We start from the raw sequence: 24931 nt of genomic DNA on the forward strand, positions 1-24931 counted from the left end.
TCAGGAAAGAAGCTGATATAGCTCTTATGCCTAAGTGATTAAGGGATATGGGAGAGGGTGGGATTAGGGTATTGAGGTCAATGATCAGTGATGATCGTATTGAAAGGCAGAGCAGTTACACAGTTCCAGCTAACCTCTCTACTCTTAAACTCTATGCCTTGGCTAATAAATGAAACTATCCCATTTGCCTTCTTAACCACCGTATCTACCTGCCCTGCCATGTTAAGGACCGGTGGACATGCATACCAAGATCTCTGTGATTCTCAGTGCTTACCAGGGTGCTACAATTCATTATATATTGTCTTGTTTATCCTGCCCAAGTGTGTCACCTCGCATTTATCTGGATTGAATTACATTTGCCACTGATCAGTCCATCTGACCATTGTCAGTCCATCCGACCATTGTCAGTCCATCCTTGTTAGTCAAGAAATGGTATTGGGAAGATTGATGGGATTAAAATCTGATATATCCCCAGAGCCTGATGCTCTGCATCCCAGAGTACTTAAGGAAGTGTCCCTAGAAATAGCAAATGCGTTGGTGATCATTTTCCAACATTCTGTAGACTCTGGAAGAGTTCCAACGACTGGAGTCTAGCTGATGTAACCCAACACTTCAAAAAAAAGGAGGGAGAGAGAAAATGGGGAATTATAGGTTGGTTAGACTGATATCGGTGATGGGGAAAATGCTGGAATTAATTATTAAGGATGTAATAAGTGAGCTTTTGGAAAGCGGTGATGGAATCGGTCCTAGTCAGCATGTATTCACTAAAGGGAAATCATGCTCGTCAAATCTTCTGGAAATTTTGAGGACGTGACCTGTAGAATGGACAAGGGTGAATCAGTAGATGTTTGCACCCGGACTTTCAAAAAGCTTTTCATGAGGTTCCACACAAGAGATTAGTAAGGAAAATTAAAGCTCACAGCGTCAGAGGTAATATATTGACATGGACAGAGAACTGGTTGGCAGACAGGCAGCAGAGCGTTGGAACAAATGGATACTTTTCAGAGTGGCAGGCAGTGACAAGTGGGGTGCCGCAGCGTTTAGTGCTGGGTCACCAGCAGTTCACAATTTAATGATTAGCTTGAAGGAACTGAATGCAATATCTCCAAATTTGCAGATGACACTAAATTGGGTAGCAGTGTTCGCTGTGAGGAGGATGCTAAGAGGCTGCAGGCTGACTTGGTCAGACTGGCTGAGTAAGCAAATTCTTGGCAGATGCAATGTAATGTGGAAAATGTGAGGTTATCTACTTTGGTTGCAAAAACAAGAAGGCAGATTATTATCTGAATAATGGCAGTTATGCATTGAGACCTGGGTGCCATGGTGGAAATGTTACTGAAAGTTGGCATGCAGGTACAGTAGGTGGTGTGGAAAGATAATGGCATGCTGGGCTTCATAGAAAGAGTATTTGAGTATCAGAGTAAGAATGTCCTGCTGCATTTATACAGGGTCTTGAAGAGGCCACACCTCGAGTATTGTATGCAGTTTTGGTCTCCTAGTCTGAGGAAGGACATTCTTGCTATTGAGGAAGTTCAGCAAAGATTCACCAGACTGATTCCTGGGATGGCAGGACTAACATGAAGAAAGACTGGATCCACTGCTTGTACTCGCTGGAATTTAGAAGAATGAGGGGGGGTTTCATTGAAACAGATAAAATCCTGATGGGATTGGGCAGGGTGGATGTGGGAAGAATGTTCCTGATAGAGTCATAGCGTAATGCAGCATGGAAACAGGTCTTTTGGCTCAAACTGGTCCATGCTGACCATGGTGCCCACTCAGCTATTTCCAATTGCCCGCATTTGGTCCATATCCCCTTCAACCCTTCCCATCCATGTACCTATCCAAATGTTTTTGAAATGTTGCTATTTTACCTGCCTCAACCACTTGCTCTGGCAACCCATTCCACATACGCACCACTCTCTGTTTGAAGAAGTTGCCCCCCACATCCTTCTTAAGTCTTGCCCCTCTCACCTTAAACCTATGCCCTCTAGGTTTCAATTCCCCATCCCTGGGGAAAAAACTAAGTGCATTCATCCTATCTATGCCCCTCATGATTTCATACACCTCAATAAGGTCACCCCTCATTCTCCTATACTCTGTGGAATAAAATCCTTTCCTGGCCAACCTCTCCCTATAACTCAGGCCTACTAGTCCGGGTAACAATTCATAAATCTTCTTCGTACACTTTCCATTTTAATTATGTCTTTCCCATAATAGGGTGACCAAAACTGTACACAATACTCCAAGTGCAGCCTCACCAACGACTTATACAACTGTAACATAATGTCCCAACTCCTGTACTCAGTGCCTCGATGAAGATCAGCATGCTAAATGCCTTCTTCACCACCCTGTCTACCTGTGACATCGCTTTCAATGAGTTATACACTTGTACTCCTAGGTACTTCTGTTCCACAACACTCCTCAGGACCTTACCACTTACAGTCTAGGTCCTATCTTGATTTGACTTTCCAAAGTGCAACACCTCGCATTTATCTGTTTGAGTTGCATTTGCCAATCCTCAGCCCACTTCCCCATCTGATCAAGATCCCTTTGGAATGTTTGAAAACGTTCCTCGCTATCAACGATACCTCCTAATTTTGTATCATCCGCTAACTTACTAATCATGCCTTGTACATTCATATCCAGATTATGTATATAAATAACAAATAACAAAGGTCCCAGCACCGACCCCTGTGGCACACCACTGGGCCTCCAGTCTGAGAAACAACCCTCAATCATCACCCTCTGCTTCCTACCATCGAGCCAGTTTTGAATCCAATTGGCTAGCTCTCCATCGATCCCATGCGACCTAACCTTCATTACTAGCCTGCTATGCGGACCTTGTCAAAGGCCTTACTAAAGTCCATATAGACAATATCCACTGCCGTACCCTCATCTATCCTCTTGGTTACCTCTTCAAAAAAACTCTAAAAGATTTATTAGACCTGACTTCCCACACACAAATCCATGCTCACTATCCCTAATCAGACCTTGACTATCCAAATTTTGGTTGACCTTGTCCCTCAGTATCTTCTCCAATAACCTGCCTAACACTGATGTCAGGCTCATGGCCTGTAGTTCCCTGGTTTGTCTTTGCTATATTTCTTAAACAATGGAACATCATTACCAACCTTCCAGTCTTCCAGAATTTCAACAGTGGCTAAAGATGAAGCAAAAATCTCTGCAAGGGCCTCTGCAATTTCTTCCCTAGCCTCCCACAATGTCTGAGGGTGGACTTGATCAGGCCCAGTGGATTAATGCACTTTAAAGCTGCAAATGCCTCCTCTCTGGTAATATGTGTACAGTCCAAAACATTCCCGCTTGTTTCCCTTATTTCCTTAGAATCCATAATTCTCCCCTCAATAAACACTGAGGAGAATGTTCATTAAAAATCTCCCCCATTTCCTGTGGTGCCACACATAGACAGCCATGCTGATCTTTAAGAGGACCTATTCTTTCCGTAGCCACCCTTTTACAGAACCTCTTAGAATTATTTTTAAACTTATCTGCCAGATCCATTTCCTACCATCTTTTTGCTCTTCAGACTTCCCTCTTAAGTGTGTTCATTAAAAATCTCCCCCATCTCCTGTGTAAGAGAAATGTAGAGTATTCCATCACACTCTTGATTGGTGCCTTATGAATACTGGACAGGTTTTGAAGAGTCAGGAAAGTATTTCCACACAAGTATCCTAGCTTCTGACCAGCTCATGTAGTCACAGTCTTTGGACAGTTCAGTTCAGCATATTGTCAATGGTAACTCCCCAGTATATTGATAGTGGGGGATTCAGCAATGGCATTAAACAATTCAATTTGATTTATTATTGTCACATGTATCCAGGTACAGTGAAAAGTTCTGTTTTGTGTGCAATACAGGCAGATCATGCTCTACAATGTGCATAAGGAAAATAAAACAATGAGGAATACAAAGTTATGGCTGCAGAGAAGGTGCACAAAGAGTGAGATAAACATTAAATTTAAAATTTGAGAGGTCCATTCAGAAGTCTAATAACAGTGGGGAAGAAGCTGTTCTTGAATCTGTTGATACATGTGTTTAAGCTTTTGCATCTTCTGCGTGACGGAAGGGATTGGAAGAGATTATAACTGGGGTGGGAAGGGTCTTTGATTATGTTGGCTGCCTTCCTGAGGCAACAAGAAGTATAGATGGAGTCAATGGGTGGAAGGTTAGCTTGTGTGATGGACTGGGCTGTGTTCACAACTCTCTGTAGTATCTTAGGATTCTGGGTAGAACAGTTGCCTTACAAAGCCGAGAAGCATCCAGATAGAATGCTTTCTACGGTGCATCTATAAAAATTGGTAAAAGTCTTTATGGTCATGCTGAACTTCCATAACCTCCTGAGGAAGTGGATGATTGTTCTTGATATTTTCTTGACCCGTCTCATCAATGTGGGTGGACCACGTCAGTGATCATCATTTCTAGGAAGTTGAAGCTCTCGACCATCTCCACCGATGTAGATAAGACTGTGCCCTCGACCTTGCTTGCTGAAGTCAGTGACCAGCTGTTTATTTTTGCTTATGATGAGGGAGAGATTGTTAACTTTACATCATGCCACAAAGCATGCTTTCTCTTTCCTATATTCTGCCTTGTCATTGTTTGAGATCTGGCCTACAACGGTGGTGTTGTTAGCAAACTTGCAGATGGAGTTAGGATGAAATTTGGCCACACAGTCAAGAGTGTTTAGGGAGTATAGTAAGGAGCTGAGTACACAGGCTTGTGGGATGCTGGTTTTGAGGATTATCGTGGAGGAGGTGTTGTTGCTTATTCTCACTGATTGTGCTCTGTGGGTCAGGAAGTCAAGGATCCAGTTGCAGACGGGGAGCAGAGACGAAAGTCTCGGAGTTTGGAGATTAGTTTGTTTGGAATTATAGTGTTGAACATAGAACATAGAACATAGAACATAGAACATTACAGCGCAGTACAGGCCCTTTGGCCCTCGATGTTGCGCCAACCTGTGAAACCAATCTGAAGCCCATCTAACCTAAACTATTCCATTATCATCCATATGTTTATCCAATGACCATTTAAATGCCCTTAAAGTGGGCGAGTCTACTATTTTTGCAGGCAGGGCATTCCATGCCCTTACTACTCTCTGAGTAAAGAACCTACCTCTGACATCTGTCTTATATCTATCACCCCTCAATTTAAAGCTATGTCCCCTCGTGCTAGCCATCACCATTCGAGGAAAAAGGCTCCCACTGTCCACCCTATCTAATCCTCTGATCATCTTGTATGTCTCTATCAAGTCACCTCTTAACCTTCTTCTCTCTAACGAAAACAGCCTCAAAACCCTCAGCCTTTCCTCATAAGACCTTCCCTCCATACCAGGCAACATCCTGGTAAATCTCCTCTGCACCCTTTCCAATGCTTCCACATCCTTCCTATAATGCGGTGACCAGAACTGTACGCAATACTCCAAGTGCGGCCGCACCAGAGTTTTGTACAGCTGCAACATGACGTCATGGCTCCGAAACTCAATCCCTCTACCAATAAAACCTAACATACTGTACGCCTTCTTAACAACGCTATCAACCTGGGTGGCAACTTTCAGTGATCTATGCACATTTTAGATGGAGCTGAAGTCAATAAGTAGGAGACTGACATAGATATGGATACATTGCATGATAGGTGAATTGCAAGGGATGAAGGCAGGCTGGGAGGCTAGAATTGATATGAACCACGACTAACCTCTCGAGGCACTTTATGAGTTTTCTTTGGTACTGGGACGCTGGTGGTCTTCTTGAAGCAGGTGGGAATTAGTAATGAATGTTAAGGAGCAACGGTTGGATTTTCTCTTGTTATAAATGGTCATTGCCTGCTGTTGTATGACACAAATGTTACTCGCCATTTATTTGCCAACGTTTTCCAGTTCTTGCTGCACTTGAACACTGTCTGCTTCAGTCTCTAAGGAGAGCTGTTCTTTGTGCAAGCATCAGTGAACATTCTGACTTCTGACTTTATGATGGAGATACAGGTTCATCTGCTATGTTGGGGTTTTAACACATATACTCGGAGCATTAACCTCAGTGTCTGGATTATCAGTCCAGTGTTTGTTGCATCATAAAGTTTAGCATGACATTGGAAAAGGGCAATAGACAATCGAAAGTAAGAATAACTAACTATGGGAGAGCCAACCACAATGGAGTAAGTGTGAAACTCGGGTGGATAGACTGGATCCAAAGGTTGGCAGGAAAATTGCTGTGCAATGGGATACCTATGGAGAAGAGATAGTTCAGACACAGACAAGATATTTTCACACAAAAAGGAAAGATAAGACAAACAAATTCAGAGTTCCCCGGATGAAAAAAAGATAAAGTTAATATAACAAAGAAAAAGTGTAATTATGATAGGTGTCAGGAAGTAAATAAAATTGAGGACGAAGCTGAATAGAAGATGTTCAAAAGGAAAGTAAAAAAGCAAATAAGAGAATCAAAGAGAGATTATGAAAAATATTAACATAAAAGGAAAATCACAAAGTCTTCTATAGGCACACATATTGTAAGAGCGTTACCGTTCCCATCTGTTCTAGCTAGTAAAAGGAGGACTCATCCCAATTAGAGATTAACAGGAAATGTACACATTGAAGCAGGGATCATAGATGAAAAATTAAATTAATATTTGCATCTTTCTTTACTGAGGAAGCCGTGGTGACAGAGGAAGAATGTTAGCCATTACAAAGGTTCAAAATTGATAAACAGGAAGAATTTGTTAAATGCTGTTGGTAGTAGAGTTGATCAAGTACATAAACCAGATGAGGTGCATCCAAAGATATTGAATAATCTTTCCATCTTCCCTACATTCAAAGGGTGGTGCAAGGGGACCGGAGAACTACAAATATTATAACAACATCAAAAAGGGTTGTAAACATAAGCCCAGCAGTTACAGACCAGTCATTTAACTTCAATCTGCAAAAATGATCCTAACCTTTCCATCGCTCGCCCTTTCAAAATACTGCCTTGCTGTCATGTTAACATTTCTGTTCTAAGCCTTCTGCACTGTTTCAGCCAAGCCCAATACAGGAAAAGTATCTCATTTTCCACTCAGGCACAGTACAGCCTTCAAGACTCAACAATGAGATCATGAACTCTGTCCTCAGAGGTGACCCACTTTCTGTTATTTACACCCAGCATTAACATTTACTCTTCTCAACTATTTAGCATTCCCTTTGCCTTTCACTCTGGTGCATCTTTTGCATTTGTTCATGTTCTCAAGTATTAAAACCATTACTGTTCCAGTCCCTTTCAATTCCAAAGAGGAGTCATATTGGATTTAAAGTGTTAACTTTTGGCAGAATATTACCATGATCTGCGTACCATGGGCTATGATGAGATGAGTATTAGAATTGAGCAAGATGTTCAGTCAGGTCAATCTCTATGTTGCAATCATCTTGCTGCATCTTGTTTGTTTTACTCAAGCTACGTGACAAGATTCTCATTAGGCAGCGGCAAGTTGGTCTCACACCTAACATGCATTGTCTGACCTAAAATGTCACCTCTTCTTTATACTGATAAAGCCATTAGTTCTCTCAGGGCAGTGACTTGAAAGAAATTTGGAGATTTACATATACATATTTATCAATTAAAACCTTCTGACTGATTAAAGATTTAATAGCATCTTAGGTTTGTTTAATACATCCTCATCAGTTGTTTGACCCTTTGATCTTTTACTTATAAATTCTGTGTCTAATGCCATCTCTCTCACTACCATCTCTAGAAGGAGCGAAGCTCCAAAAGCTTGTGTTTTCAAATAAACCTGTTGGACTATAACCAAATATATTGAAGGAGGACGTTTTGGGTATCCTAAATTGCATTACGGTAGACAAGTCCCCGGGACCAGATGCGATTTATACCAGGTTTCTGAGAGAGGTAAGGGAAGAAATAGCTAGGGCATTAGCAGATAACTTCACATCCTCTTTGATCACAGGTGAAATTCCACAGGACTGGAGATGAACCAACGTTGTTCCCTTGTTTAAGCAAGGAAGCAAGGATAATGCAGGAAATCATAGGCTGGTGAGCCTGATGTCTGTGGTGGGGAAGCTCTTAGAGAAGATACTGAGGGACAAGATATATGCACATTTCGAAGAAAATGGGCTAGTTAGTGACAGACAGCATGGTTTTGTATGGGGAAGGTAATGTCTCACCAAACTGATTGGATTTTTTGAAGATGTAACAAAGATAATTTATGAGGGTAGGGCGGTGGATGTAGTTTATATGGACATTAGTAAGGCATTTGATAAAGTCCCACATGGCAGACTGGTACAAAAGCCAAAGTAACAGGGGATTCGGGCTGGCCTGGCTAGATGGATACAAAACTGGTTTGGTCATAGAAGACATAGGGTAGTGGTGGAAGGATGTTTTTCAGGATGGAGACTGGTAACTAGTGATGTTCCACAGGGGTCAGTCTTAGGTCCTCTGTTTTTGTAGTGTACATAAATGATCTGGAGGAAAATGTAAGTGGTCTGATTAGCAAGTTTGCAGATGACATGAAGATTGGTGGAGTTGCTGATACTGTCAACAACTGTGAAATGATACAACAGGATACAGATAGATTGGTGACTTGGGCACAGAAATGGCAGATGAACCCCCAAATAGTTGCAGAGAAGTGGAGGAGAGGATTGGGAGGCAGATACCGGAAAGGTGCAGAAGTCACAGGGTTGTAGTCATGGGTGACTTCAACTTTCCAAACATTGATTGGAAACTTTTTAGTTGAAATAGTTTAGATGGAGTGGATTTTGTCCAGTGCGTTCAGGAAGGATTCCTGACACAGTATGTAGATAGACCAACACGAGGAGAGGCGACTTTGGATTTGGTGCTTGGCAATGAACCAGGCCAAGTGTTAGACCTGTTGGTAGGAGAGCATTTTGGCGATAGTGATCATAACTATGTTACTTTTACAACAATCATGGAAAAGGATAAGTACATACAGCAGGGTAAGGTTTATAATTGGGGGAAGGGCAATTATAATTCTGTTAGGCAAGAACCGGGTAACATAAAATGGGAACAGATGCTGTCAGGGAACAGCACGATAGAAATGCGGAGATTGTTTAAGGAATGCATACAGCATGTGATCGATATGTTTGTCCCTACAGGCAGGGAAAATGCGGTCGAGTGAGGGAGCCTTGGTTCTCGAGAGAGGTCAAACGACTAGTTAAGAAGAAGAAGGATGCTTATATAAGGTTTAGGAAACAAGGGTCGGAAAAGGCTCTAGAGGGATACAAGTTAGCCAGGAAAGAGTTGAAGAAAGGGCTTAGGAGAGCTATAAGGGGGCATGAGAAAACCTTGGCATATAGGATCAAGGAAAACTCCAAGGCTTTTTACACGTACATGAGAAATAAGAGAATGACCAGAGTAAGGGTAGGGCCGATCAAAGATTGTAAAGGGAATTTGTGCACAGAGCCTAAAGAGATAGGACAGGTCCTTAATGAATACTTTTCTTCAGTATTCACAACTGAGAGGGACCTAGTTGTAGGGAAGGACAGTGTGAAACAGGCTGGTAGGCTAGAGGAGGTAAATGTAGTAAGAAAGATGTACTAGGAGTTTTGAGGAACTTGAAGATAGATAAGTCTCCCGGGTCTGATGGGATTTATCTAAGGATTCTATGGGAATTGAGGGAAGAGATCGCAGGGCCTTTGGTGATGATCTTTTCGTCCTCACTGTCCACGGGTATAGTGCCGGAAGATTGGAGAGAGGCAAACATCATTCCCTTGCTCAAAAAAGGGAATAAGGATAACCCCGGAAATTACAGACCAGATAGTCTTACTTCAGTGGTGGGCAAATTATTGGAAAGGGCTCTGAGAGATAGGATTTATGATCACTTCGATAGGCATGGTTTGATTCGTGATAGTGAGCATGGATTTGTGAGGGGTAGATCATGCCTCACAAACCTTATTTAATTCTTTGAAGAGGTGACCAAACACGTGGATGAAGGTAGAGCAGTGGATGTGGTGTACATTGATTTAAGTAAGGCGTTTGATAAGGTTCCCCATGGTAGGCTCATGCAGAAAGTAAGGAGGCATGGGATAGGGGGAAATGTGGCAGATTGGATTCAGAATTGGCTGACCCTTAGGAAACAAAGGGTGGTAATGGACGGAAAATAACATGGTTCTTAGTATGAGTGGTATACCACAAGGATGTGTTCGGAGTGCTCTTATATTTGTGATTTTGGTAAATGATTTGGCTGTAGGAGTAGAAGGGTGGATTAGTAAGTTCGTGGACGATGCAAAGGTGGGTCTAGTTGTGGATAGTGCGGAGGGCTGTTCTAGGTTACAAAGGGACATTGATAGGATGCAGAGCTGGGCTGAGAAGTGGCAGATGGAGTTTAACCCTGAAAAGTGTGAGGTGATTCATTTTCGAAGGTCAAACTTGAAAGCAGAATACAGGGTTAACGGAAAGATTCTTGGCAGTGTGGAGGAGCAGAGGGATCTTAGGGTTCATGTCCACAGTTCCTTGAAAGCTGCCACCCAGGTGGATAGAGTTGTTAAGAAGGCGTATGATGTGTTAGCTTTCATTAATAGAGGGATATAGTTCAAGAGCCGTGAAGTTACGCTCCAGCTGTACAAAACCCTGGTTCGGCCACATCTGGAGTATTGTGTCCAGTTCTGGTCGCCTCATTACAGGAAAGATGTGGAAGCATTGGAAAAGGTGCAAAGGAGATTTACCAGGATGTTGCCTGGAATGGAGGGAAGGTCTTACGAGCAAAGGTTGAGAGAGCTAGGGCTTTTTTCTTTAGAACGACGAAGGATGAGAGGTGACTTGATAGAGATGTACAAAATGATCAGAGGTACAGATAGAGTGGACAGCCAGAGACTTTTTCCTAGGGTGGAGCTAGCTATTACGAGGGGGCGTAGTTTTAAAGTGAGTGGAGGTAGATATAGGGGAGACGTCAGAGGTAGGTTCTTTACTCAGAGAGTGGTAGGCGCGTGGAATGCATTGCCAGAGAGGCTAGCAGAATCGGCCTCATTAGGGGCATTTAAGCGGCTATTAGATAGGCATATGGATGATAGTATAAGATAGGGGTGGAGGTTAGATAGAGGTAAAAGTTTAGGGTAAAAGTTCGGCACAACATCGTGGGCCGAAGGGCTTGTACTGCGCTGTACTGTTCTTTGTTCTAGTTCTAAATGCAAAGTGATGCAGTTTGGAGGATTAAATTTAAGTAAGAATTATACTGTAAATGGCAGAACCCTTAAGAACATTAACATACAGACAGATCTGGGTGTGCAAGTCCATAGTTTCCTAAAAGTAGCAACACAGGTGGCCAAGATGATGAACAAGGCATACGGCATACTTGCTTTCATCGGCTGGGGCATGGAGTACAAAAGTTGGCATACCATGTTGCAGCTATATAAATCACTTGTTAGGCCGCATTTGGAGTAGCAGTTTTGGTCGCCACACTACCAGAAAGATGTGGAAGCTTTAGAAAGAGTGCAGAGAAGGTTTACCAGGATAACAAAGTATGGAGCTGGATGAACACAGCAGGCCAGGCAGCATCAGAAGAACAGGAAAGCTGACGCTTTAGGTCGGGACCTGAAACGTCAGCTTTTCTGTTCCTCTGATGCTGCCTGGCCTGCTGTGTTCCTCCAGCTCCACACTTTCTTATCTCTGACTCCAGCATTTACAGTTCTTGCTATCTCAGGTTCACCAGGATGTTGCCTGGTCGTGAGGGCATTGGCAATGAGGAAAGGTTAAAAAGACCAGGAAAGATGGCGACTGAGAGGAGACCTGTCTGAAGTGTGGTATTCAGGAGAGACTCATTAGTCCTGCCCTCCTTACTGGACCAACTAATTTAAGTGAGAAAACCGAAAGTCTTAGAGACTTGCAGAACACAAACAAAGCAACAAACCCAGGACCGTTGCAGCATAAACTTCAAGTTATGTAGTAAGTAGGCTTCTTCTCCTTGGACTGTAAAGTACAGCACACAGTTGTGGTTATGGTATTACTGGAAGTGGTGTCTCTAAAGGCAGGTTACAAAGAAGATTTATGTGGATATTGCCAGGAATTGTAGCTGAAGAAAAATGGATGAACTAAGGTTGTTTTCTTTGGAACTGAGGAGAGGCTTAATTGAGGTATCAAAGTACGAGCAACCGAGATACTGGACAGGAGGGACCGGTTTCCAGTAGGGAGAGGCCAATAATCAGCTGGCATAGATTTAATGTAATGGGCAAAAGGAGTCTTGAGGAATGACAGCATCTGAAATTGACATTTGAAAATGACTTAAGGTATGGAAGCCTTCACTGTATTAAAAGAACAATTTGGAAATGTACTTGTGGTACTATAGCATCAGTTCTATGAACCAAAAGCTAAAGATTGGGATAATTACAAGTTGTTGGTTAAACTAGACAATTCATTCAGAAAATGCAAAGTGATGCATTTTGGAGGATCAAATTTAGGTGTGAATTCTACTGTAAATGGCAGAACTCTTAGGAACATTAACATTCAGATGGATCTGGGCGTGCAGGTCCACAGTTCTCTAAAAGTGGCAACACAGGTGGCCAAGGTGATTAACAAGGCATATGGCATACTTGCCTTCATCGGCCAGGGCATGGAGTACAAGATTTAGCAAACCATGCTGCAGCTTTATAAAATTCTTGTTAGGCCACATTTGGAATACTGTGTGCATTTTTGGTTGCCATACTACCGGAAGGACATGGAAGCTTTGGAGAGAGTACAGACTTTCACCAGGATGTTGCCTGGCCATGAGGGCATTGGCTATGAGAAAACGTTAAAAAGACTAGGATTGTTTTCACTGAAAAGACGGCGGCTGAGAGGAGACCTGATAGAGGTCTACAAAGTTATGAGAGGCATAGGTAGGGTGGATAGTCAGAGGCTTTTTCCCAGGGTTGAAGTTTCAATTACATGGGGGTTCAAGGTGAAAGGGGGAAAATGTACAAGGGAGATGTGCGAGGGAAGTTTTTCACACAGAGAGTGGGAGGAGCATGGAATGCATTGCCAGATGAGGTGGTGGGAACGGGCACTTTGGCGAAATTTAAGAGGCACCTGGATGGTTACATGGATAGGGAGGGAATAGAAGGATACAGACCGAATTAGGGCAGAAGGTTTGTTTTTTGGATTAGTTAGGGCATGATGATTGGCACACGCTTGGAGGGCCAAAGGGCCTGTTCCTGTGCTGTTCTTCTCTTTTGTTGTTTTGTTCTTTTAATAAGTGCCTATGATGGTGAGTATAGCATATTTGCACTGACAGGGGATTAGCTAACAAATAGAAAACACAGTTGGGATAAAGGATGAATTTTCATGATGGCAACATGAATTCATGGAGGCCACAGGGAACAATGTTGGGGCCACAATTATTTACAACATATAATTATGACTTGGATGAGGGAAGAGGATTTACTATTGCCAGGTTTGCTTGTGACACAAAAATCATTGGAAAATCACGTAGAGAGGATGACACAAAGAGTCTACAGAGATATAGACAGGTTAAGTAAGTGTGTAACAACTTGGTAGATATGACATAATGTGGGAAAATGTGAGGTTATGTATTTTGGCAGGAAAAACTGAGGATTGAGTGAGTGGGCAAATGCATGGCACATACAGTATAATGTGGATAAATGCAACAATTGATCATTCCTATCCAGTGCAAAGTAGAACAAGAAAGGGATTCAAAACATGGTTTACAAGGGAAATTGGAGATGGTATTACATTGAAGGAAGAAGCAAATTGGTCAGAAAAATAGTCAGAAACAGAGGAATTTATAATGGGGAACAAAGAAATGGCTAACCAAGTAAATACATACTTTGGTTCTGTGTTTAAAAAGGGGGACACAAATAACACACTGGAAATGTTGGAGAATACAAGTTTTAGTGAAAGGGAGGCACTTAAGGAAATCAGTATTACTAGGGAAATGGTGTTGGACAAATTGATGAGATTAAAGGCTAGTAAATCCCCATGTCCTGATAATCTTCATCTCAGAATACTTTCAGAAGTGGCCCTAGAAATAGTGGATAGATTGGCAGTCATCTTCCAAGATTCTATACACTCTGGAGCAGTTCCTACAGATTGGGGGCTATCTAATGAAACCTGTATATTTAAGAAGGGAAGCAGGGAGAAAACTGGGAACTACAGACTGGTAGCCTGATACAGGTAGTGGGGAGAATGTTAGAGTCCATTATAAGAGAGCCCTCATGACAGGCTGATACAAAAGCTGAAGTCACATGGGATCTCTGGTGAACTGGTAAGATGGATACTGGTCTGGCTTAGTCGTAGAAGACAGGGAGAAGCAGTGAAAGGGTAGGAACATAGAACAGTACAGCACAGGAACAAGTTCTTCAGACTACGACATTATGCCGAACATAACAATTAAACTAATCCTTTTTGTCTGCCCATGGTCCATATCCCTCCATTCCTTGCTTATTCATGTACCTATCCAAAAGTGTCTTTAATGCCCCTATCATATCTGCCTCCACCACTATCCTGGCAGTGCATTCCAGGTACCTACCACCCTCTGTCAGATTAGCCATGATTCTACTGAATGGCAGAGCAGGGTCAAGGGCCTCCTGTTCCTATTTCTTATGGTCTTAGGTGAGGTATAATGTGGATAAATGTGAGATTATCCACTTTGGTAGCAAAAACAGGAAGCAAGATTATCATCTGAATTTGGACAGGGGGAGGTGCACACTAGGAGACTAGGTAAGCATGCAGGTGCAGCAAGTGGTGAAGATGGCCAATGGTATACTGGCCTTCACAATGCAAGGATTTGAGTACAGATGCAGAGATATTTTGCTGCAATTACATAGGGCCTTGGTGAAACACAACTGAAGTATTATGTGCAGTTTTAGACTCTGTCTGAGAAAGATGTTCTGGCCATGGATGGAGTACAACAAAGGTTTACCAGACTGACTCCTGGAATGACAAGACTGACATAAGGAGAGGCTGGATAGGTTAGGACTATAATTCACTGGAGTTTAGAAGAATGAGTAGGAATCTCATAGAAACCTATAAAAGTCTAACAAGACTAGACAGGGTAAATGCAGGAAGAATGTTCCCAATGACTAGAAAGATCAGAACCAGTGGTCACAGTGCAAAGATATAGGGTGGCCACATAGGACTGAGATGAGGACAAATTTCTTCACAGTGGTGAGCCTGTGGAATTTTCATCATAGAAAGTGTTTGAGGTCAAAACACTGAATGTTGTCAAGAAAGAGTTAAATATAGTTCATACGGCCAAAGGGATCAAAGGGCATGAGGTAACAACCGGAACAGGGTGCTGAGTTTGATGATCAACCATGACCATATTCAATGACGGAGCAGGCTTAAAAGGTTAAATGGACTATTCCTGTTTCTATTTTCTATGTTTCTATTAAACATTTTCTATGTTGAAATTTGTTAAACAGGCTAGTTGTTGTAAAATTAATGGCATTAGTTTGCAGCTGAAACATCAACAGAATATTCATTTCAGATACTGTTCCGAGCGATAGCCTCTCAGGGGAGTACAACAGCAGCGGCCAGGCCTGTGGCACCACAATGGGCCTGTGATTGGGCAAAGTCTAAGTTTCTGTGGCTGCAATCGAGACCCTGGTACCTGGCTCAAAGACATCTCTGAGTGGTTGCATAAAATTCTTAAGAGGGAGGGTAAGCAGCCAGAAGTTATTGTACATATTGGTACCAATGACATAGGCAGAAAAAGGGATGAGGTCCTGAAGAGTGATTATAGGGAGTGAGGCAGAAGGTTAAAATGCAGGATCTCAAGGGTAGTAATTTCTGAACTAGTTTGTTGACTTGCTCACCGAGCTGGCTTGTTTTTGTTCGGCAAACAAGTCAACAACTTCATCCACAACCTGAGCTACAGATCTTTGCCAAAACTTTAAATTTCTGAACTGGTGCGACGTGTTAGCAGGAGTAGGAGTAGGAGGATTTGGTAGATGAATGCTTGGCTTGAGAGGTGGTGCAGGGGACAGGGATTCAGATTCTTGGATTATTGGGATATCTTCTGGGGTACAGGTGACCTCTACAAGACGGTCGAGTTGCAACTGAACTGGAAGGGGACCAATATCCTGGTGGGGGGATTTGCCAGAGCCACTCGGGAGGGTTTAAACCAGTCTGGCAGGGGGTGGGATCCAAAGCAGTAGGGAGACGAAAGGGAAGGTTGAGAACAGTACAGAAATTAATAAGAGCAAGCTAAATAGTAAAGGCAGTGTTGATAATCCTAGTCCTAGATAGGGCAGGCAAAAGCACAGCAGGAAGTCTGGGTTAAACATTGTTTCAATGCAAGAGGCCTGACACGTAAGGCAAATGAACTTAGGGTATGGATGGGTATGTGGGACTGGGATATTATAGCTATTACAGCAACATGCCTGAGGGAGGGTCAGGACTAGCAGCTCAATATTCTGGGGTACAGATACTATAGGAAAGAAAGAAGGGGAGGCAAAAGAGGAGGAGGAGGAGTTGCATTTTTGATTAGGGAGAACATCACGGCAGTACTGAGGGAAGATACTCTTGAGGATCCGTCCACTAAGTCTATATGGGTAGAACTGAAACGTAAAAAATAGGGGAGATTGCTTTGAAAGCATTTTACTATAGGCCCCTCAAAAGTCAGAGAGAGATTGACAAGGACATATGTAAGGAGATCGCAGATAGCTACAAGAATATTAGGGTTGTAATAGGAGGAGATCTTAACTTTCCTAACATTGCCTCGGACTGCCATTGTGCTAAGGGCTTGGATGGAGAGAAATTTGTTAAGTGTGTTCAGGAAGAACTTCTCATGTAGTATGTAGGTGACCCTACTAGACAAGGGGCAAAACTTGACCTTCTCTTAGGAAATAAAGCAGGAAACGTGATGGAAATATTAATGGGGGAGCATTTTGAGATTAATGGCAATAATTCCTTTGTTTGAAAATAGCTATGGGAAAGGGTAGGCTGGCCCACAAGTTAAAATTTTAAATTGAGACAAGGACAATTTTGATGGTCTTAAACAGGAACTTTCAAAAGTTGATTGGGGGAGGCTGTTTGCAGGCAAAGGAATGTCTGGTAATTGGGAGGCTTTCAAAAGCATGTTAATGAGGTTCAGAGTCAGCATGTTCCTGTTAAAGTGAAAGGTAAGGGTGGCAGGAGTACGACGGAACCCAGGATGACTAGAGTTATTGAGGCCCTGGTCAAGAAAAGGGAGGCATATGACATGTATGGGCAGCTGGGATCAAATGAATTCCTTGTGGAATACAGAGGGTGTCGGAGTACACTTAAGAGAGTGATCAGGAGGGTTAAAAGTGGACACAAGATGGCTTTGCAGATAAGGTAAAGGAGAACAAAGAGATTCTTCTTGTACATGAAGGGCAAAAAAGTAAATAGGGAAAGAATAGAGCCTCTTAAAGATCTTGTGGTTGGTTGGCTCACCGAGCTGGTTCGTTGTTTGACCGCAGACGTTTCATTACCCTGCTGGGTAATATCATCAGTGCAGCCTCAAAGACTCTAGGGACCCACTTAGAAGTGGCTGAGAAATTTTCCTGAATTCTACCAGTGTGAAGATTCTGGGATTGTTCTGTGGAGCTAGAATCTTTCATAAACTCATGCAACAGAAGCCATACAATAGGGCCAAAGCTAAATCACCACAGGCTCAGCCCTGTGTAAACCTGCCCAATTAGGACAGCCATGATGGAACTCAGTCGGGGCTCTTTCACAGGTTATGAACGTTATGGCAAAGGTGAAGATCAAGGTCACAAAGTTTTAAATCTATAAGATACAAGATTTACTCATGGCAGGTTCAAATCTATTCCATAAGGCTAGGCGGGAAGACTCCTTGCTCATTCAAGAAATTTTAGGCAACATTCCCAAACTCTCCAGGTACAGAGTTGTATTCATGGCCTTTCATTTCTACTGTGACTCCACCAAAATCATGCAACATAGCTACCTCACACAGCCCATCCATGGTGGAATCCCACAAAACTTTATCATAAACTTTGTTCCTCTCTTTCATTCCCTCACCTCAGAAATATCCCCTTCCTCAATGATGGAAGAGCCCAGCACACCAGTACAAAAGATAAGGCTGAAGCTTTCACAGCAATCTTCAGCAAGAAGTGCCAAGTAGATGACCCATCTCAGCCTCCTCCAGTTGTCCCCAGAATTACAGACACCGGTCTTCAGCCAACTCGATTCACTCCACGTGATATCAACAGACGGTTGGAGACACTGGATACTGCAAAGGTTATAGGTCCTGACAACATTTCAGCAATAATATTGTCCGGTATTATCCAGCAATAATACTGAAGATTTGTGCTCCAGAACTTGCTGCTGCCCTAGCCAAGCTGTTCTAGTACAGTTACAACACTGGTATCTACCCAACAATGTGGAAAATTTGCCCAAGTATGTCCTGTAATAAAAAGCAGGACAAATCCAACCCGGCCAATTACAGCTCTATTAGTCTACTCTCGATCATCAGTAAAGTGATGTAAGGTGTCATCAACAGTACTATCAAGCAGCATCTGCTCAGTAATAACCTGCTCAGTGACGCCCAGTTTGGGTTCCGCCAGGGCCACTCAGCTCCTTACCTCATTACAGCCTTGGTTCAAGCATGGACAAAACAGGTGAATTACAGAGGTGAGCTGAGAGTGACAGCCCTTGACACCAAGGCTGCATTCGACTGTTTGTGGCATCAAGGAGCCCTAGCAAAACTGGTATCAATGGGTATCGGGGTAAATTTGCTGGTGGTTGGAGTCATACCTGACATGTAGGAAGATGGTCGTGGTTGTTGGAGGTCCATCATCTCAGCTCCAGAACATCTCTGCAGGAGTTCTTCAAGATAGTGTCCTCAGCCCAACAATCTTCAGCTGCTTCATCAGGGACCTTTCCTCCATCATAAGGTCAGAAGTGGGGATGTTCATCGATGATTGCACAAAGTTCAGCACTACTCACAAGTCCTCAGATACTGAAGCAGTCCATGTTCAAATGCAACATAATCTGGACAATGTCCAGGCTTGGGCAGACAAGTGGAAAATAACATGTGGTCCACACAAATGCCAGGCCATGACCATCATGAGTAAGATACAATCTAACTACCACCCCTTGGTATTCATGGTGTTACCATCACTGAATCCCCCACTGTCAACATTCTGGGAGTTACCATTGAGCAGAAACTCAACTGGGCTCACCACATAAACACAGTGGCTACAAGAGCAGGTCAGAAGCTAGGAATACTGCAGCGAGTAACTCACCTCCTGACTCCTCAAAGCCTATCCACCATCCAGTGTGATGAAATACTCTCCACTTGCTTGGATGAGTGCAGTCCCAACAACACTCTAAAAGCTCAACACCATCCAGGACAAAGCAGCCCGCTTGATTGGCACCATATCGACATGCATTCACTCCCTCCACCACCGACGCTCAGTAGCAGCGGTGCGTACTATCTACAAGATACATTGCAGAAATTCACCAAAGATCCTCAGGCAGCACCTTCCATCTAGAAGGACAAGGTCAGCAGATATATGGAAACACCACCTACTTCAAGTTCCCCTCCAAGCCACTCACCATTTAGACTTGGAAATATATTGCTGTTCCTTCACTGTCGCTGAGTCGAAATCCTGGAATTCCCTAATGGCATTGTGGGTCAGCCCACAGCAGGTGGAATGCAGTGGTTCAAGAGGGTAGCTCACCACCAACTTCTCAAGGGCAATTAGGGACGGGCATTAAATGCCAGCGATGGCAACATCCCACAAATGAATAAAAAATCTCCAGTCTAGTACATCCTGCTCGGTTTAAGAGACCATTGAGATTGCTATGGGAAAAAGTGATGCAATTTTCTAACCAGTTATCAGTTGTAACATTGTACATGATTGGAATAGAACGGGTGAGGAAGGCACGGGGGTGGGATGAAAAGAGCAGAATTAATGATTGTGGAAAATAGGGACAAGGGGAGGCAATGGCCTAGTGGTGTTATCGCTGGACTGTTAACCCACAGATCCAGATAATGTCCTGGGGACCTGGGTTCGAATCCCATGGCAAATGGTGGACTTTGAATTCAATAAATATCTGGAATGAAGAGTCTAACGATGACCACGAATCCATCCATTGTCGATTGTTGGAAAACCCATCTGGTTCATTAACGTCCTTTAGGGAAGAAAAATGGCATCCTTACCTGGTCTGGCCTATATGTGACTGCAGGCCCACAGCAATGTGATTGACACTTAACCGCCCTCTGGGCAATTACAGATGGGCAATAAATGCTGCCTGGCCAGCGACACCCTCATCCCATGAATGAATAAAGGAGAAACCATAAGGTCAGGTCAGGAGGGGAAAGGGTGTTGGATGGCTGGTGGAATGTTGGAGGAAAATTGGAATAGATTGGGATAGCTTTGTGAGAGAGAAAATATAGATGGGGGCGGTTGGAGGAGGGATAGATATGAAGTTGTTGGAGGCGAAAGATGGCAGAAGGATGAAGATAGTGGTGGGGGGGAGGCAAGGATCGGGGAGAGGGGTGGGGTTGGGGAGAAGGCGGTCTGGGCGGAGAGGGGAGAAATGGGAAAGGCTGGGGTAGAGAGAAAGTGGTGGGTGAGGAAAGGAAGTGGCAGAGAGAGGGTGGGGAGGGGAGGGGCGTTTGGAATGCCTGAATAACGTTCAAGTGCGGCGCGGGCCGCCTTCCAACGGCCGCTACCGCGTGGCCCCGGCTGCGCGCGCATTCCCACCAAATGCAAAGAAAGAGGCGGGAAATCGGTTTGGTGTCTGTTGTCCGGTCCGGAGGCGAAAGCAGACGATTAGTTGTTTTAATCACAACTTGGAGGTTAGGGTACTGAAATCAGTATTTTTTCTGACTTTAAAAGCCGATTGTATTAATGTGAGAAATATTCCGTACTTTTCTGGTAAATTATTTTAAATTGTTGTAGTGCTGACCCTACAGAAATGTTGCGCTTGTATATATTCATGCGTCTGTGATGGACGGTGGAGTCTAAAGGGGTTCTTTTGCCTCCAAAGATGACAATTTCCAGGAGCAAATGGCGATTAATTCAGAAATAATACGATAAGGCACCAAATTGCAATTCCAAGTCGGCGAATATCTTTTCATATTATTACATATGATGTCATTTTTGTTTGGCATGAGAATTTGCCATTTTGTGTGATATAGTAAAGATCTTATTCTTTATAATTTTATATTCCTAGAGGTACTCCTGCAAAATGGGTTATAACTCATGTGCTATTTCTCAATGTAGATATTTCCCTGTGCAAACAAAAAATACCTCAGCCTGATGCTAAGCTGTACTGACCCCTACAAGTCATTAGTTGGTGGTGAATTTGATGGCATTTGCCACAGCTAATAGTTTTGGAAAGGAGAAAATCCAGATGTTTCATCTTCTAATCGTTGTTTAGTGGTCACAAGTCTGTAAACAATGTGCAACAATAGCATTTTGCTGAATGTCCCCTGCATTGTAACCCAGTTTGCTGGTACAATAAAGTCCTACCGTTTGTGTGTCTGTCCTTTTGTAAATCTGCTTATTTGTGTAATACTGCAGACCTTTTTTTTACTGATTGTAAATCTAATGTTTGCTAATACACAGTTTTAAACAAAAATAAAGAGAGATTATTTCTTGGACTAAAAATGTGGCTACACATACATCACACAGTCCATGACCAGTCTGCTATGTTTGCTACTTGTGAAAATCACTTCATATGTTTCAGGAATACATCTCCCACGAACAGTGGATGTTCATATTCTTAAATGGGTGATCCCCACGGGAGTATTGGCTTTATGAACAGAGGAATAAAGTGCACAAGCAAAAATGTTAGGCAAAATATTTTGCAAATTACTGGTGTGGCCTCAAGTGGATTATTGTATCCATTCCTGGGCATTATGCTTTAAGAGGGAGATCTGAGGAAAAAAATTTTACCCACGGGATGGTCAAAATATAAAACGCACTGCCCGAGAGGTTAGTTGAGGCATGTACTCTCACAATATTTAAGAAGCAGCTGCATAAGCACTTAAAGACCAGGGCATAGTTCGTTAAATCTGAGATAGCTCCCCCAGTTTTGAAATGAGTCCCCAGATGTTAGCAAGAAGAAGTTTGCAGGAGCTACAGGGCTGAATTTGCCGTTAATTTTTCTAATGCGGTAGTCAATGCCAGGTAGCCTGCCCAGTTTAATTCTTTTATTGATACCTTTTAGTGGTTGATACAACTTAATAACTTGTGAGGCACAGTCTGACATATGGAATCATACTCCTGGAATAGTACACAATGTTCCAGATAACTGTCACCCCCGTGTTATATTCAATCCCACTGGCAAAACACCACCAGTATGGTGGTATACAGTTGGGGGGGTGCGGTTGTCCAAGGAGTTCACAATGTTGACTCTAGTGTCATGGGATTAGCTGAAACATGGGAAAGGAAACTTGCTGTTCACCATGCACCACCCTCCTTGGTTGATGAATCATTAAATCTCCAAATGGAATGCTCTTGAACAAAGCACTGAAGCTGGCAAGGATGCAGATGTGGGGCACTTCTACTTATTTAACTGGTTGCGTACTAAAGAGCACAGCTGTTAAACTGGGTCTGCAACAATTGGTAAGAGAATGAACAAGAGGGAAAATCTTCACAAATCCACCAGCCATAGATGAATGTGTTGGTGACCAGTCGCTAAGAGTAACTGCTGCATAGTCCTTTTGGAGACAAAGTCCAGCTTTCACATTGAGAAACTCTCCATTGAGTTGTGTGGCACTATCACCATGCTAAGTGGGATAGACTTCAAACAAATTTGGCAACTCAGGATTGGGCATACATGAGGTGCTGTGGGTTATCAGCAGCTGAATTGTACTCCAAAGCAATCTTCAAACTCATGGTGGACATAGCACCCATTCTGCCATCATGATCAACCCTCATTCAATAGAGAATGCAGGTGGGCTTACCAGGAGCAGTACCTGAAACACCTAAAAACTAGGTGTTTAACTGGTGAAGCTACAAAACAGAATAAAAGTTGGCACCTGTGATGCTGGGGGTCGATCAGCATTAGCAGCAAGTGATTGACAGGGCAAAGCTATTTCACAACCATAGATTGGATGTAAGATCTTCAATCCTACCACATCTACTCATGAATGGTTCTGGACAATTAGCTCACTGAATGAGGATCCACAAATATTCCCATCCTCAATGATAGGGGAGCCCAGAAAGCTGAAGCATTCACAACCATCTTCAGTCTGAAGTGCCAAGTGGAAGGCACTGGATACTGCAAAGGTTATGGACCCTGACAATGTTCCAGCAATGATACTGAAGACTTATGCTCCAGACTTTGGGCTCCTGCCAAGCTGTTCCAGATTAGTTACAATACTCACATCTTCCTGACTGTAGAAATTTATCTAGGTATGTCCTGTGCTCAAGAACAAATCCAACATAGTCAGTTACAACCCCGTCAGTCTACTCTCAATTATCAGTCACAACCAGACCCCATAATCTCAGAATAAGATGTTGCGTATTGAAGGCAGAAATAAAGACCTCTGACCGGTCTGTCTCCTCTCCACCTATCTTCTCCTCTATCCATCTTCTATCTGCCTCCCCCTCTCTCCCTATTTATTTCAGAACCCCCTTCCCCTCCCCCATTTCTGAAGAAGGGTCTAGGCCCGAAACGTCAGCCTTCCTGCTCCTCTGATGCTGCTTGGCCTGCTGTGTTCATCCAGCTCTACACCTTGTTATCTTAGATTCTCCAACATCTGCAGTTCCTACTATCTCTGATACAAATGGAGTGAGTGGAGCGTCAACAGGCCAAATAATACAATCTGCAGGTAATCAAGAGTGTCAGACAGCGTGAGTAAAGTGTTGACAGTGTGAGTAAAGTGTTAACAGCTGAATAACGTGTGAAGGGATGACCTATAATCCGATCAATTAAGGCAGAGAGATAATTACATAAAATTAAAAATAAGGTGTTGCTGGAGACAAACCAAACGGCCGGAATAACACGATAGGTATAAGAGTCATATGCTGAGGGTCTAACCAAAGTAACAAGTAATCCAAAACTGTACAAACTAGTTAAGTCAGAAGTCACACAACACCAGGTTCTTACTTCTGACTTTGTCTGCTCCAGTCCAACACTGACACCTCCACATCAAACTAATTAAGGTAGAGACATCATAACAAGTTATCAAGGTGATGGTGTCAAAACTGGATGGTAAGGGAGATTTTACAAATACAGAACAGTATGGTGGAGTTACATGGGTTCTAAATAAAAACCAAAAGAACTGTGGATGCTGTAAATCAGGGACAAAAACAGAAGTTGCTGGAAAAGCTCAGCAGGGAGTTTGCACATTCTCCCTGTGTCTGTGAGTTTTCTCCGGGTGCTCCAGTTTCCTCCTACAGTCCAAAGATGTGCAGGTTAGGTGGATTGGCCATGTTACATTGCCCATAGTGTGCAGGGTTGTGTGGATTAGGTGGGTTATAGGGGATGGGTCTGGCAGCATCTGTGAAGAGAAAATCAGAATTAACATTTCAGGTCCAGTGACTCTGCCTCAGAACTCAAGACCGATAGAGTGGTCCAGTCATCCAGTACTTCCCCGGAGTGGACATGCTACGCAAATGTTCTTCGCAACCTTTAACATGTCATTGATGACAATGAATATCTCGCCGCGATCATCCCTTTGCCTCCACTTCTCACCTTCAAACAATTGCCAAACCTTAAACAGACCATTGTTCGCAGCAAACTACCCAGCCTTCAGGACAGTATTGACCACAACACCACACAACCCTACCATGGCAACCTCTGCAAGACATGCCAGATCATCGACATGGACATTACCATCACACATGGGAACACCATGCCCCACGTACACGGCAGATACTCATGTGATTCGGCCAATGTTGTCAAATTCATGGCTGCAGGGAAGGATGCCCCAAAGCATGGTATATTGGTGAGACCATGCAGACCTATGACAATGGATGAATGAACATTGTGCAACAATCACCAGACAAGAATGTTCCCTTCCAGTTGGGGTGCACTTCAG

General features: G+C 43.2%; 1 protein-coding gene across 1 annotated transcript in view; it reads left to right on the forward strand.

The window, feature by feature from the left end:
• Positions 1 to 17095: 17095 nt before the first annotated feature.
• Positions 17096 to 24931, forward strand: part of LOC109915913 (meiosis 1 arrest protein) — a 23760-nt gene continuing 15924 nt past the window's right edge. Inside the window, exon 1 of the mRNA XM_048601141.1 lies at positions 17096 to 17259. Coding sequence (XP_048457098.1) covers positions 17096 to 17259 — 164 coding nt within the window. The remainder of the gene's footprint in view (positions 17260 to 24931) is intronic.

This window comes from Rhincodon typus, chromosome 1 (assembly GCF_021869965.1).
Source record: "Rhincodon typus isolate 14 chromosome 1, sRhiTyp1.1, whole genome shotgun sequence".
NCBI lineage: Eukaryota > Metazoa > Chordata > Chondrichthyes > Orectolobiformes > Rhincodontidae > Rhincodon > Rhincodon typus.